At 44.5% G+C, this 13,203-nt stretch overlaps 1 protein-coding gene across 6 annotated transcripts in view; it reads right to left on the reverse strand.

Annotated features, from left to right (window-relative positions):
* Nucleotides 1–6,372: 6,372 nt before the first annotated feature.
* Nucleotides 6,373–13,203, reverse strand: part of DNASE2 (deoxyribonuclease 2, lysosomal) — a 91,335-nt gene continuing 84,504 nt past the window's right edge. For all 6 annotated transcript variants that reach the window (XM_089688828.1, XM_089688826.1, XM_089688827.1 and 3 more), the window contains 2 exons: nt 11,148–11,345; nt 6,373–6,905 (listed from right to left, as the gene is read on the reverse strand). In XM_089688828.1, coding sequence (XP_089544954.1) covers nt 6,562–6,905; nt 11,148–11,345 — 542 coding nt within the window. In that variant the 3' untranslated portion in view covers nt 6,373–6,561. The remainder of the gene's footprint in view (nt 6,906–11,147; nt 11,346–13,203) is intronic.

Raw genomic sequence — 13,203 nt, forward strand, 5'->3', positions numbered from 1 at the left:
ATCTGTGAAAAAACTGAAGTTAAAGAGAGGATGGCTTCTACAAATGGATAATGATCCTAAACACACCTCAAAATCCACGGGGGATTACATCAAGAGGCGTAAACTGAAGGTTTTGCCATGGCCTTCACAATCTCCTGACCTCAACATAATTGAAAATCTATGGATAGACGTTAAAAGAGCAGTGCGTGACAGACAGCCCAGAAATCTCAAAGAACTGGAAGACTTTTGTAAGGAAGAATGGGCAAAGATACCTCAAACAAGAGTTGAAAGACTCTTGGCTGGCTACAAAAAGCATTTATAAGCTGTGATACTTGCCAAAGGGGGCAGTACAAGATATTAACTCTGCAGGGGGCCCAAACTTTTGCAGACGCCATTTTTTTGTTTTCTGTTATTTTGAAAGTGTAAATGATGGAAATAAAATCTAACTTTTGTTGACATATTATAAGAATGTCTAATCTGTAATTTGATGCCTTTTGGAGATTTTTCCATCTTTCCTTGGCTTCTTTATGCACATTAATACAAATTTTTAGCTGGGGTGCCCAAACTTTCGATCCCCACTGTGTATATATATATATGAATTGATCTTTCAGTTTATTGGTACAATAGCACTTTTTCTATGCGGATTTTGCACATTACTGTTTGCACATATCATTTTGAGTTATATAAGCAAAGTTTTTGATTATTATTTGCACTATTTGCATTATTTGACGGATGTAGAATATGTCTGAATAAGACAGGGTGGTGGGGTATTGGGTATCGCTGTTTTATAATATTTGTTTAAAAAGCCGAATCTGACACATCCCGTGCAAAACCCCAAAAATGGACTGGACACAATTATTGGCACCTTCTCAAAATTGTAAGAAATAATTGCATTCCAAGTTTGTGATGCTCCTGTAATTTGTCATGAAACTCACCTGTATCAATTAATAGGTGCTGACACTATAGAAATCACAGCAGCAACAAGTTAAACTGGTGAAAAATTGACTCAACCCTTCAGTTGTGTCAGATTTGGCCTTTTGTTTCTCCACTTTTTTGTGTCATACCAATACAAACAAAAAAAAATACACATGAGAATGCCGAAACATTTGTAATTGCAACAATTTTCTGGGCGAAGTGGTGCACTAGGTGACAAATGCTGGGGTGCCAACATTTTTGGCCATGACTGTATACATATCCTTTTTTTTTTTTTCTTTTTTTTATTTAAATCCAGTTTAGAATCGTTTTGCAAAATCCTTTTCATCTAAATGTGCTAAGAGAGGAGGAAATGTTTGATCTTCCCCTTTATGGATTCTGCAAGGAAAATTGTTGAAATCTGCTTGAGGCTCACTAAAAGACAAAATACCAACTCTCTGAAATTTTTTTTGAGAAGACAGAAGAAGGAAACTTGAAAAGATACAAACCCAAATCTGATATGGAAGAAATAGTCCCCCAAAACAATTATGATCAGTAAAATACATTTTATATGTGTATACTGTATTTATTGCAGAAAATATAACCAAAGTTCTTTATGCAGATCAGTGCATCACAAATCATCATAGCAGAGCGTGTTAAAAGGTGTTCGTGGAAATGGTTAACGATTTACTGCATACGTTAATGAAATTCTGTGAAATGGTAGTGACTCTGTGTCCTATTAGAAGTGTACGGTATGGACTGCAGCATACACAGTTTAATATATTACTAAAACAAATTTGTACTGTGTGATACGGAGGAGGATATTGTCTTCGTTGTCAGACAAAAAAAAAAAACTGAGTTTATTTGTGGGCAATAGGTTCCCCTGGTCTGGTCATGGCTGGATCAATCACTGTATGCTATACTTACATAAGAAGGGGGTGTGAAGAAGTGAATGGTGGAATGCTGTCCTCTAGTGGCTATATTACATACTGCAGGTTCACACAAATTACACAGCAACTAGGGCAGTGGCTGTCAACTTATGAGCTACAGGGGACCTCAGATGCAACCCTTGACATCACCAAAGGGCCACACATAATGTTCTGTATATATTATGATTGAAAAAACTGTCAGAAAATGCTGACCTAATAGAGGAAATGAGGGTCAGAGAGTGTGGACAGGATATATATTTGGATGGGGGTATTGTACAGAACACCAGGGGCGGACTAACAACTCATGGGGCCCTCAGGCAATAGGGGATCATGGGGCCCCCGGGCAATAGGGGATCATGGGGCCCCTGTGTCCTTGCCCAAACTCAAAAAAGCCTATGAAAAAGGTACCAGGGGCATCTCATGGGGCCCCCTACTGACCCCAGGCCCTCAGGCAGTGCCCGAGTTTCCAAATGGTCAGTCCGCCCCTGCAGAACACAATACAAAACTGGGAAGATGTTACATGAGGCTAGAAGAGAGCAATGCTATTACCCCAATCAATGTTCCCACTACAGACTGCTGAGGTCTGAGGGACACGCATCATATAGAGAAGAGCCACATGAGGCCCTTGGGCCACAGGTTGGCCATAAGGGAACTAGGGGTTCGGGACGCCTTCCAGAGAAACTGGCAGGTCATTGACAACTTAACCACTTGACGACCGGGCTATAGCCGAATGACGGCAACAGTGCGGTCGCCTAGTTCTGGGAGGGCGTCATGACGTCCTCCAGAACTATTGCTCCTGAGGGACCCCAGCCAGCTCTGTGATCGGTGTCCGTTGGACACAACTGATAGTAAGGGGCCAATCACAGTGCCCTTTTTCCATGTGATCAGCTGATCACAATGTAAATACAGTTACTGGTAATCGGCTGCACTTTCCTCACGCTATCACAGCATGAGGAAAGAGAAGAGCCAGTTGTTGGCAAATGTATTTAACCCCTTCCCGCCGGCGCCTCCCAGCCCTTTAAGAGTTTCAGAAGCCAGAAGGCGGAACGGGGTTTAGGGATCATGTGACCGCCATGACGCATCATCACGGTGGTCACATGATCAGAAAAGGTCTCGATCGAAAGATCAGACCGGGACTTTTCCGTGAGTACTGGACAAGTGTGCTGGGAGCACGCAGGGTGTGCACTCTCAGCACATGTTTTTTGTTAATTGCACGCAAATGTGTGGCCGCTCGGTGTCTAGACCCAGATGCCGGGAGGCCGCACATTTTGTGCTGCCGGCGTGAAGAGGTTAAAAATCAGAGGCAGCCCAATACAGCCCCAACAGTGTCCGTCAGTGCCATCAGCCAGTGCCGCCTATCGGTGCCCATCAGGGCCATCTATTGGTGCAGCCTCATCAGTGCCTCCTCGTCAGTGCCCATCAGTGCAGCCTCAGCAACACACATCATAGTTACATAGTGCATAGTTACATAGTTAGTCTGCCTGATAAAAGACAAAAGTCCATCCAGTTCAGCCATTAAAAAAAAAAAAAGTTATAATCCTATACCCACAGTTGATCCAGAGGAAGGCAAAAAAAACCCAGCAAAGCATGATCCAATTTGCTCCTGCAGGGAGAAAAATTCCTTCCTGATCCCCCGAGAGGCAATCGGATATTCCCTGGATCAACTTTACCTATAAATGTTATATCCAGTTATATTCTGTGCATCTAAGAAAGAATCCAGGACTTTACTACAGCAACCCACTGAGCTGGCCAGAACCAACTCTTGAGGGAGTCTATTCCACATTTTCACAGCTCTCAATCTCCGTGAAAGAGGAAAAAAATAAAGTCTTTCAAAATTTTTAGTCTTTTTTTTGTTTGTATAGCAAAAAATAAAAAACAAACACAGTGGTGAATACATACCACCAAAAGAAGGCTCTATATGTCTCAAAAAAATTATACAAATTTCATATGGGTACAGTGTTGCATGACCACGCAATAGTCACTCAAAGTGCGACAGCGCTGAAAGCTGAAAATTGGCCTGAGCAGGATGGGGGTGAAAGTGGGCAACTGGTTAAAGCCCGACTCCAGGCTCCCCATGCCCAGGGGTCCCCTATGCCCTTGAGGCTTCCTCTTTTCTAGAGGTTTTCCTTGCCTCTTTTCTGGCACTGGGCAGGCCTCAATGATGCAGAGTGCATTGGTACCATTTTTTTTCCACCAGTACAATGTGAGTTCTGGTTCTGTGGTAACGGCCTCTGAGGAGCTGGGTCCGCGGCCCTCTGCCCTCACAATTACTGGGTATCCTAACGCTGACGTACAAAGCTGTCCACCATACTGCCCCGAACTACATCACTGACCTAATATCCAAGTACCGCCCAGCACGCACACTCCGCTCCTCACAAGACCTCCTTCTCTCTAGTTCCCTGGTCTCCTCCTCCCATGCCCGCCTCCAGGACTTCTCCAGGGTGTCACCTATCCTCTGGAACTCCCTGCCCCAACCCATCAGATTATCACCTACTCTCCTCTCCTTTAGGCGCACCCTGAAAACCCATCTCTTCAGGGAAGCCTACCCCACCCCCTGCTAACTTGCCGACCTCCTCCACTCTTCCTACCACTCCATCCCCCACAGCTATCTCCTCCTGTGCCACCACCCCCTCCCTCCTAGATTGTAAGCTCGAAAGAGCAGGGCCCTTGATCCCCTCATGTTTTGCATTGTATTGGTATTGTTCTGTCACATGTTCTGTCTCCCTTTGTAATGTACAGCGCTGAGCGAACTATTGGCGCTTTATAAATACTGTATAATAATAATAATAATATTATTTAACCTGGAAGATTGGGGGACATTTAATGGGGAAAATGAATGATAAAGTTTGAGATGAGGGGAGGATGCAGCCAGAACTGCTTGTTTTACATTTTACTATTGCTGGGGACATTTTTAATATAAAGAAATAAATCCAGGAGATATGCTCTAAAGAAAACTAGTCACAACTGAGCCAATGCAAGAAATGATATATTCGGTATTGAATGTTCACTGTGCAGACTTACCTATGCAGCAATATACCGCTGCTCTTTTATTCATTGATATGTAGGCTCACCACACACAGTGGGATGTCCAGTGGGCATGATGTACAGTGGTACCTCGGTTTACGAATGCCTCGGTTAACGTAATTTTTGGTTTACGAATGAAAATCCATTGAAAATAATGCTTTGGTTTACAAATGTTTTTTCGTAATACGCAGCAAGTTTCCACTGGATGCATTGTGTCTGGAAGGTTCATAGCTCCGCCTCTGTGCATGCTGGAGTCTGTGGGTAGCACGTGGCATCGAGTGTGGTGGTGTTAAGAGTGGTTTTTTGCATCGAGTTTTGGAGCCATACTGTACAGTATTTAATGTCTTTACCCTCTTGGCACCAGCCGGACTGAAATGTGCGGCCTCCCGGCGTCTGGGCCTTGACGCCGAGTGGCCTCACATTTGCGTGCAATTAATAAAAACATATGTGCTAAGAGCGTGCACCCTTCACACACCCAGCACACATGTCCAGTACTAACGGAAAGGTCCCGATCTCCTCTTTCGATCGGGACCTCTCCCAATCATGTGACCACCATGACGGCAAATCACGGTGGTCACATGACCCTAAAACCCCGCCCCGCCTCCCGGCTTCTGAAACCCTTAAAGGGCCAGGAGGCGTCGGCACCAAGGGGTTAAAGTGCACTTCATAAAGAGTTTTGAACAGATAAAAGACTTTTTTTTTTTTTACTTTTTTCTGACCTCCGGAACGGATTAGTTGGTTTTCAATGCATTCCTATGGGAAACCACGCTTTGGTTTCCGAATTTTCCGCAATACGAAACATCCTGGAGAACGCATTAAATACGTAAACCAAGGTACCACTGTACTTATTTCCAGTCTTCCCTTGTACTGTGGAAGGCTAGCTATGTGGTCAGATGGAAAGCCGACCCCTCTCCTCCTCCTCCAACCATCGGACTACGCAGCTAGCAAGGAGACAGCCACATTGATCGCTGGCCAAAGCACTTGCCCAAGACCAGCAAAAGAAATGCATAGGGAGAGGACATGTCTGCCTTCTGTCCCTCTCCAATCCTCTTGCTTGTCTAGTGCAGGTATTTGGAACCACAGACAAGTGCCGGCTATCAATGTGGCCATCTCCATGCTGGTTGTGTTGTTGGACAGCTGTGGGGGTGATATGGGACATTCCATCTGACCAGCTAGTTAACCTTCAACATGCTGTAGGAGGATGGGAAAAAAATATTACTGTGCCTTGGGGATCAGAACAGTAACAAAAAACAAATGAGGTTTTTTATAAGAGTGTAAGCCCAAAACTCTCATCCTTATCCCTATCTTTTCTTTTCCATACAGAGCAAGCATGTATCCAGTGAAGTCAAGACTCCTTGTTCTGGGTCAGTGACTCACTATGTAGAGAAGAAAGGATAGAAGGAGGCTGATCCCTGAAGCTTATACCTATGAAACAAAAGTGGACAAGGACGTTTCTTCATGGAAATGTCTTTACTACCATGCAAGAACCTTAAAAATCCTTCTAGAAGTATACAAACTCCATGCATCCTTTTACTTCATGTATCACTTTACTGTTTCACATTGCACAATTACATTACATCCATTTTGTGTCTATCAAGCAGAGCCCATGTGCCACATGAAATGGTTACGGTGTCTTTTCCCCAGAACCCTCTTCCTCGAAATTCCTGTCCTAATATTTATCCTGATATACAAATGATGAATAGTAATCTTTCTTTCCTCAGCTGTCCTGACACTTTCCATAATCCATCACCAGGGTTTTGAAAGACTTCCATACAATGGTGTCCTGGATGCACACGGTGCCCCCTCCTCTCTGCATCTCCTCCCTGTCCCGGTTCATATCACCGATGCAGGCCCAGCCAGGACTGTCCGACCAGGTTACACACCACTTGGAGTGGTCAAGGTGTGAGGAGAACGTGACAGTCGGGTCAAAGGAGAGTTTCTGGGCATTATATGTGTGATATGCCAGAGAGCAATTAGATGGGAGGATTCCCCTGGAGTTCAACCAGAACTGAACACACAGATTGGACTTCAAGGCCTCCGACACCCAGCCGGAGTACAGGTCTGCAGAGAAAGAATATACAATTATACACACAGAATATGACTATATCCCTACATTGCATGGTCAGCATACAACACAGCTTGCTATCAGCTATGAGTGCCCTACAACCCCTGTAATATCTTATTACAGTAACCCGGCTCCCGAGTGTCTTATTCCCCCTGTAATATCTTATTACGGTAACCCGGCTCCCGAGTGTCTTATTACCCCTGTAATATCTTATTACGGTAACCCGGCTCCCGAGTGTCTTATTCCCCTGTAATATCTTATTACAGTAACCCGGCTCCCGAGTGTCTTATTCCCCCTGTAATATCTTATTACAGTAACCCGGCTCCCGAGTGTCTTATTCCCCCTGTAATATCTTATTACAGTAACCCGGCTCCCGAGTGTCTTATTACCCCTGTAATATCTTATTGCGGTAACCCGGCTCCCGAGTGTCTTATTACCCCTGTAATATCTTATTACTGTAACCCGGCTCCCGAGTGTCTTATTACCCCGTAATATCTTATTACAGTAACCCGGCTCCCGAGTGTCTTATTCCCCCTGTAATATCTTATTACAGTAACCCGGCTCCCGAGTGTCTTATTACCCTGTAATATCTTATTACGGTAACCCGGCTCCCGAGTGTCTTATTACCCCGTAATATCTTATTACAGTAACCCGGCTCCCGAGTGTCTTATTCCCCTGTAATATCTTATTACGGTAACCCGGCTCCCGAGTGTCTTATTCCCCTGTAATATCTTATTACAGTAACCCGGCTCCCGAGTGTCTTATTACCCTGTAATATCTTATTACAGTAACCCGGCTCCCGAGTGTCTTACTACCCTGTAATATCTTATTACGGTAACCCGGCTCCCGAGTGTCTTATTCCCCTGTAATATCTTATTACCGTAACCCGGCTCCCGAGTGTCTTATTACCCTGTAATATCTTATTACAGTAACCCGGCTCCCGAGTGTCTTATTCCCCCTGTAATATCTTATTACGGTAACCCGGCTCCCGAGTGTCTTATTCCCCCTGTAATATCTTATTACGGTAACCCGGCTCCCGAGTGTCTTATTCCCCTGTAATATCTTATTACGGTAACCCGGCTCCCGAGTGTCTTATTCCCCCTGTAATATCTTATTACGGTAACCCGGCTCCCGAGTGTCTTATTACCCTGTAATATCTTATTACAGTAACCCGGCTCCCGAGTGTCTTATTCCCCTGTAATATCTTATTACAGTAACCCGGCTCCCGAGTGTCTTATTACCCCGTAATATCTTATTACAGTAACCCGGCTCCCGAGTGTCTTATTCCCCTGTAATATCTTATTACAGTAACCCGGCTCCCGAGTGTCTTATTCCCCCTGTAATATCTTATTACAGTAACCCGGCTCCCGAGTGTCTTATTACCCTGTAATATCTTATTACAGTAACCCGGCTCCCGAGTGTCTTATTACCCTGTAATATCTTATTACGGTAACCCGGCTCCCGAGTGTCTTATTCCCCCTGTAATATCTTATTACGGTAACCCGGCTCCCGAGTGTCTTATTCCCCTGTAATATCTTATTACGGTAACCCGGCTCCCGAGTGTCTTATTACCCTGTAATATCTTATTACAGTAACCCGGCTCCCGAGTGTCTTATTCCCCTGTAATATCTTATTACAGTAACCCGGCTCCCGAGTGTCTTATTCCCCCTGTAATATCTTATTACAGTAACCCGGCTCCCGAGTGTCTTATTACCCCTGTAATATCTTATTACAGTAACCCGGCTCCCGAGTGTCTTATTACCCTGTAATATCTTATTACAGTAACCCGGCTCCCGAGTGTCTTATTCCCCCGTAACATCTTATTACAGTAACCCGGCCCCCGAGTGTCTTATTACCCTGTAATATCTTATTACAGTAACCCGGCTCCTGAGTGTCTTATTCCCCCTGTAATATCTTATTACGGTAACCCGGCTCCCGAGTGTCTTATTACCCTGTAATATCTTATTACAGTAACCCGGCTCCCGAGTGTCTTATTCCCCCTGTAATATTTTATTACGGTAACCCGGCTCCCGAGTGTCTTATTCCCCCTGTAATATCTTATTACAGTAACCCGGCTCCCGAGGGTCTTATTCCCCCTGTAATATCTTATTACGGTAACCCGGCTCCCGAGTGTCTTATTACCCTGTAATATCTTATTACAGTAACCTGGCTCCCGAGTGTCTTATTCCCCCTGTAATATCTTATTACGGTAACCTGGCTCCCGAGTGTCTTATTCCCCCTGTAATATCTTATTACTGTAACCCGGCTCCCGAGTGTCTTATTACCCCTGTAATATCTTATTACGGTAACCCGGCTCCCGAGTGTCTTATTCCCCCTGTAATATCTTATTACGGTAACCCGGCTCCCGAGTGTCTTATCCCCCTGTAATATCTTATTACGGTAACCCGGCTCCCGAGTGTCTTATTACCCTGTAATATCTTATTACAGTAACCCGGCTCCCGAGTGTCCTATTACCCTGTAATATCTTATTACAGTAACCCGGCTCCCGAGTGTCTTATTCCCCCTGTAATATCTTATTACGGTTACCCGGCTCCCGAGTGTCTTATTACCCTGTAATATCTTATTACAGTAACCCGGCTCCCGAGTGTCCTATTACCCTGTAATATCTTATTACAGTAACCCGGCTCCCGAGTGTCTTATTACCCTGTAATATCTTATTACAGTAACCCGGCTCCCGAGTGTCTTATTACCCTGTAATATCTTATTACAGTAACCCAGCAGATGAATGTCTTTGTACCCCTATAACAAACTATATATAAGAGAATGGATATTGCATTTATAAAATGTATTTTTAGGAAATATGAATAAAAGCATATTGCAGTAAGTACCCCCAGTAGTGTTATATGGTTTGTCCCAACCCCTGCAACTTTCATGTTTGCTGGGCAGCTTGTCCTGTTTCAGTATGTTATACTTTTAACAGATACTGTATACTGGTAGGATCAACAAGTAATAAAAAGGTATGTTAAAGGGGTTCCCAGAAAAGCAAAAACTGCTGCGTTAATGCTAGAAAGGGACTGCATCATACTGTATATGCAAGTAATAATTTTGCTAATAGTAACACTTTAGCCATTTCGTCAAAAAAATTTTCGTAGTTTACATATCCGAATAGTCGAAGCACAGATTACACACACAGCTGGATGACTCAAAGGAGTGACTCCTCCCACTCCCACCTTTTATGGCTCAATATATACATGTCAATTAGAGACTGGAGTGTACAAAATCTGGGGCAACATTGCATCAAAACCAATCAGCTTCCAAGTTTCCTTGTCAAAGAATAACTGAACAATTTGAAGTTAGAAGCTGATTGGCTCCCATGCACAGCTGCACCAGATTCTGAATGCTCCAGTTTTAGTAAATCTCTCTCATAGCCTGAAATGAAAACGTTACTGTTCTCTCGCTTTCGAATCTCGTGTGACGAATCCTGCAATAAACTTGTATTTATTAAAATGAGATTTTAGATCAATAACAACATTATATAAAGTTTAAAATCTTGTAAACAAATCTTGTAGCTTACTTACTGTAGGCTATCCTATAAAATGTACAGTTGTTAGACAAAAATATGGAAACACTACATGATTTGCAGGTGTGAAAGTGACGCCCACTTTTGAGCTGAAAGCAGAAGTAACATTCTTTTGCTTCCGCTGTGTGACGAGACACCTAGCTAACAGGTGGGACTTTCATCATTCACTATGTGCGCTGCGAGTAATACGGAATGCAGAGCTCAATCTCAGTCCCATGAGGACTGAGATTGAGCTCTGCAGTCACTTTTGCAGCAGTTATTTTCTTATTCCGGGTCACAATCCTGCGCAATGTCCTTTTGTCTCTTTCGGTCAGTTGACCATGTCGACCACGCTTATGTTCATCAGATGATGTATATGATGTCATAACCTTTGATCCTGTACCTTGCGACACGGCAAATAAATTGGCAACTTCAGTCCCATCGGCACCAGCTAAGTGGCACCAACAATTCCCCCTCATTGAAGTTCAGTAAGCACTGACATGACTCCATATTACTAGCAGCGCAGGCAGTGAATGACGAGTGTGAGGCTTCCCACCTGTTAGCTAGGTGTCTCATCACACAGCGGAAGCAAAAAAATGTCACACCACTTCTGCTTTCAGCGAAACATGACGTCACTTTCACACCTGCAAATCGTGTAGTAGTTCCATTTATTGGTCCAACCCTTGTGTATATCATACATAAATTTGCCTACACTTACCATCTCCAAATCTGGCATGTTTGGCAAAACTCACAAATGTTTTGCCTCCGGCAGAGGTGAGGGCGACTTGCCGGTTCCAGGGCGGTGATGTCACTTCCTTCTTCATTGCTGCGGACTTTAAGTCAGGTAGGTCACCGCAGAAGCAGTCAGGAATAGAGGAATCATATGGCGTAATGGTGTTGTACAGGAGTTGTGTTCCTATGAGGGACATGTACTGTTAATTATTATTTCCCCTAACCGGTTTAATTTCTTCAGCATCTTCATATTTTACTCTGGACCAATTAGCTTCATTTATTAAGTGCCCCCTTCCACCGCCCCCTTCAGTTTAACACTATAAACCCCTCCTAATTTCATTTCTCCATAGACCTTCCCTCCTTCTTTGGGCCAATCAGCTTCATTTCTTAAGCATCCTCCCCCTCACTTTACCACTGAAAACTCCTCCTTCTAAGGGCCAGACAATTTCATATCTCCAATCCTCCTTCTTTTGGACCTATCAGCTTCATTTTACCTCTAACTACCAGGGGTGTATTTACCACAAGGCAAACACGGCATTTGCCTATGGCGGCATTTTTCAGGGGGGGCAGCACCACTCCCCGGAAGAAGGAACAGAAGAAGGGACCAATGCGGCATGGGGACCAGGTAGGATCCAAGAGAGGCTGCGTGCTGCTTGAAGGTGTATGGAGACCCTCAAAAACTCTAATTCCAGGGGATGTCTGGAGCTGTGAAGGTGAGTGTCTTTCTCTCGCTGGGGGGTGGGGTGGCCGGTGTATGGAGGGTGGTGGTAGTGGAAGGCTCTCTCGGGTGGGGGGTCGGGGGGAGGTGGTGTTGGTTGGTGTCATGCTCTCTCCGTGGGAGGGAGGGGCAACCGATTATTGTGTTGCCTAGGGCAGCACAAAACCTATATACACCACTGCTGACTACTGCTGCTTTTTTATTACCAATCAATGGCACCTCTACATTAAAGTTGAATCCCAGGTATGATTTTATTATGTAGTTACATTGGTCCAGATTGGAGCAATGTAAGTATGCATATTCCATACCTGTGGAAGCTGAAAATCACTGTAGAAGTCACAGTTACTGATTACTGTGATTGCTGCTGTCTTCCAGGTTCCCTGCCAAATGGCTGCCCTCCTGCATAGTAACCACATGGGGTAGCCAGCTCGGCACAAGTGCCTTTCACAGAGCACCTTGCATTTCCCTTAGTGAATGCAAGGCAGTCTTTGATTGGAAGAGGTAGTAACATCACTGCCTCACCTCTCCACCTCTTTCAGTCAGAGAATACCTTGCAATCATTGAGAAAAATGCAAGGCGTTCTGTGAATTGAGCCTGCCCTGAGAAGGCTGCCCCATGTGGTTACTCCAGGTAATCACTTGGCCCCGGACCTGGAAGACAGTGGTGATCACTGTAGCAGCATCAACTACTATGAGGGATTTTCAGCTTCCACAGGGTTGGAACATGCATAATTACATTGAATCAAGCTGTAACAATGTAACTTGCAGCGATCACTGTAACAGCAGTGAGTAATATGGAGATTTTCCATTTCCACAGCAGTTATACCAGTTTGGTATATGTATACTTGCAGTACAGTCAATACCTGGAATTCAGATTTAATCTGTCCACTCCCGATTCCTCGTTTCATTACTCACCTTCATTCTTTGATGCTCTTGCCTCTCTTCCCAGCTCAAGTAACTCCTCATTGGCCCTCCCCTCTTTAGACCAGCGGTCTCCAAACTTTCTAAAGCAAAGAGCCACTTCACTGTCCTTCGGGTTTTAGAGGGCCAGACTCTGGCCAGTGGGAGTAGAAAATGCCCCATTATCAGTGCCCCATCATTGGTTTCAATAGGAGGAATAATATCACATTGATATCGATGAGAAGTGCCCCATTGACGGTGTTAGTAGGGGGGATAGGGCTTCATTATTGGCGTCAGTTGGTGAAATAGTGCCACAAGGGCCAGATAAAGGCTAGCAAAAGGACACATCTGGCCACAGTTTGGAGACCACTGGTCTAGGCCAATCAGCTTCATAAAACCATTTCTTCAACCCCTTTTCAGTTCCT

This window comes from Staurois parvus, unplaced genomic scaffold (genome assembly GCF_062004578.1).
Source record: "Staurois parvus isolate SC_StPar_1 unplaced genomic scaffold, SC_StPar_1.0 ptg000456l, whole genome shotgun sequence".
Taxonomy (NCBI): Eukaryota; Metazoa; Chordata; class Amphibia; order Anura; family Ranidae; genus Staurois; species Staurois parvus.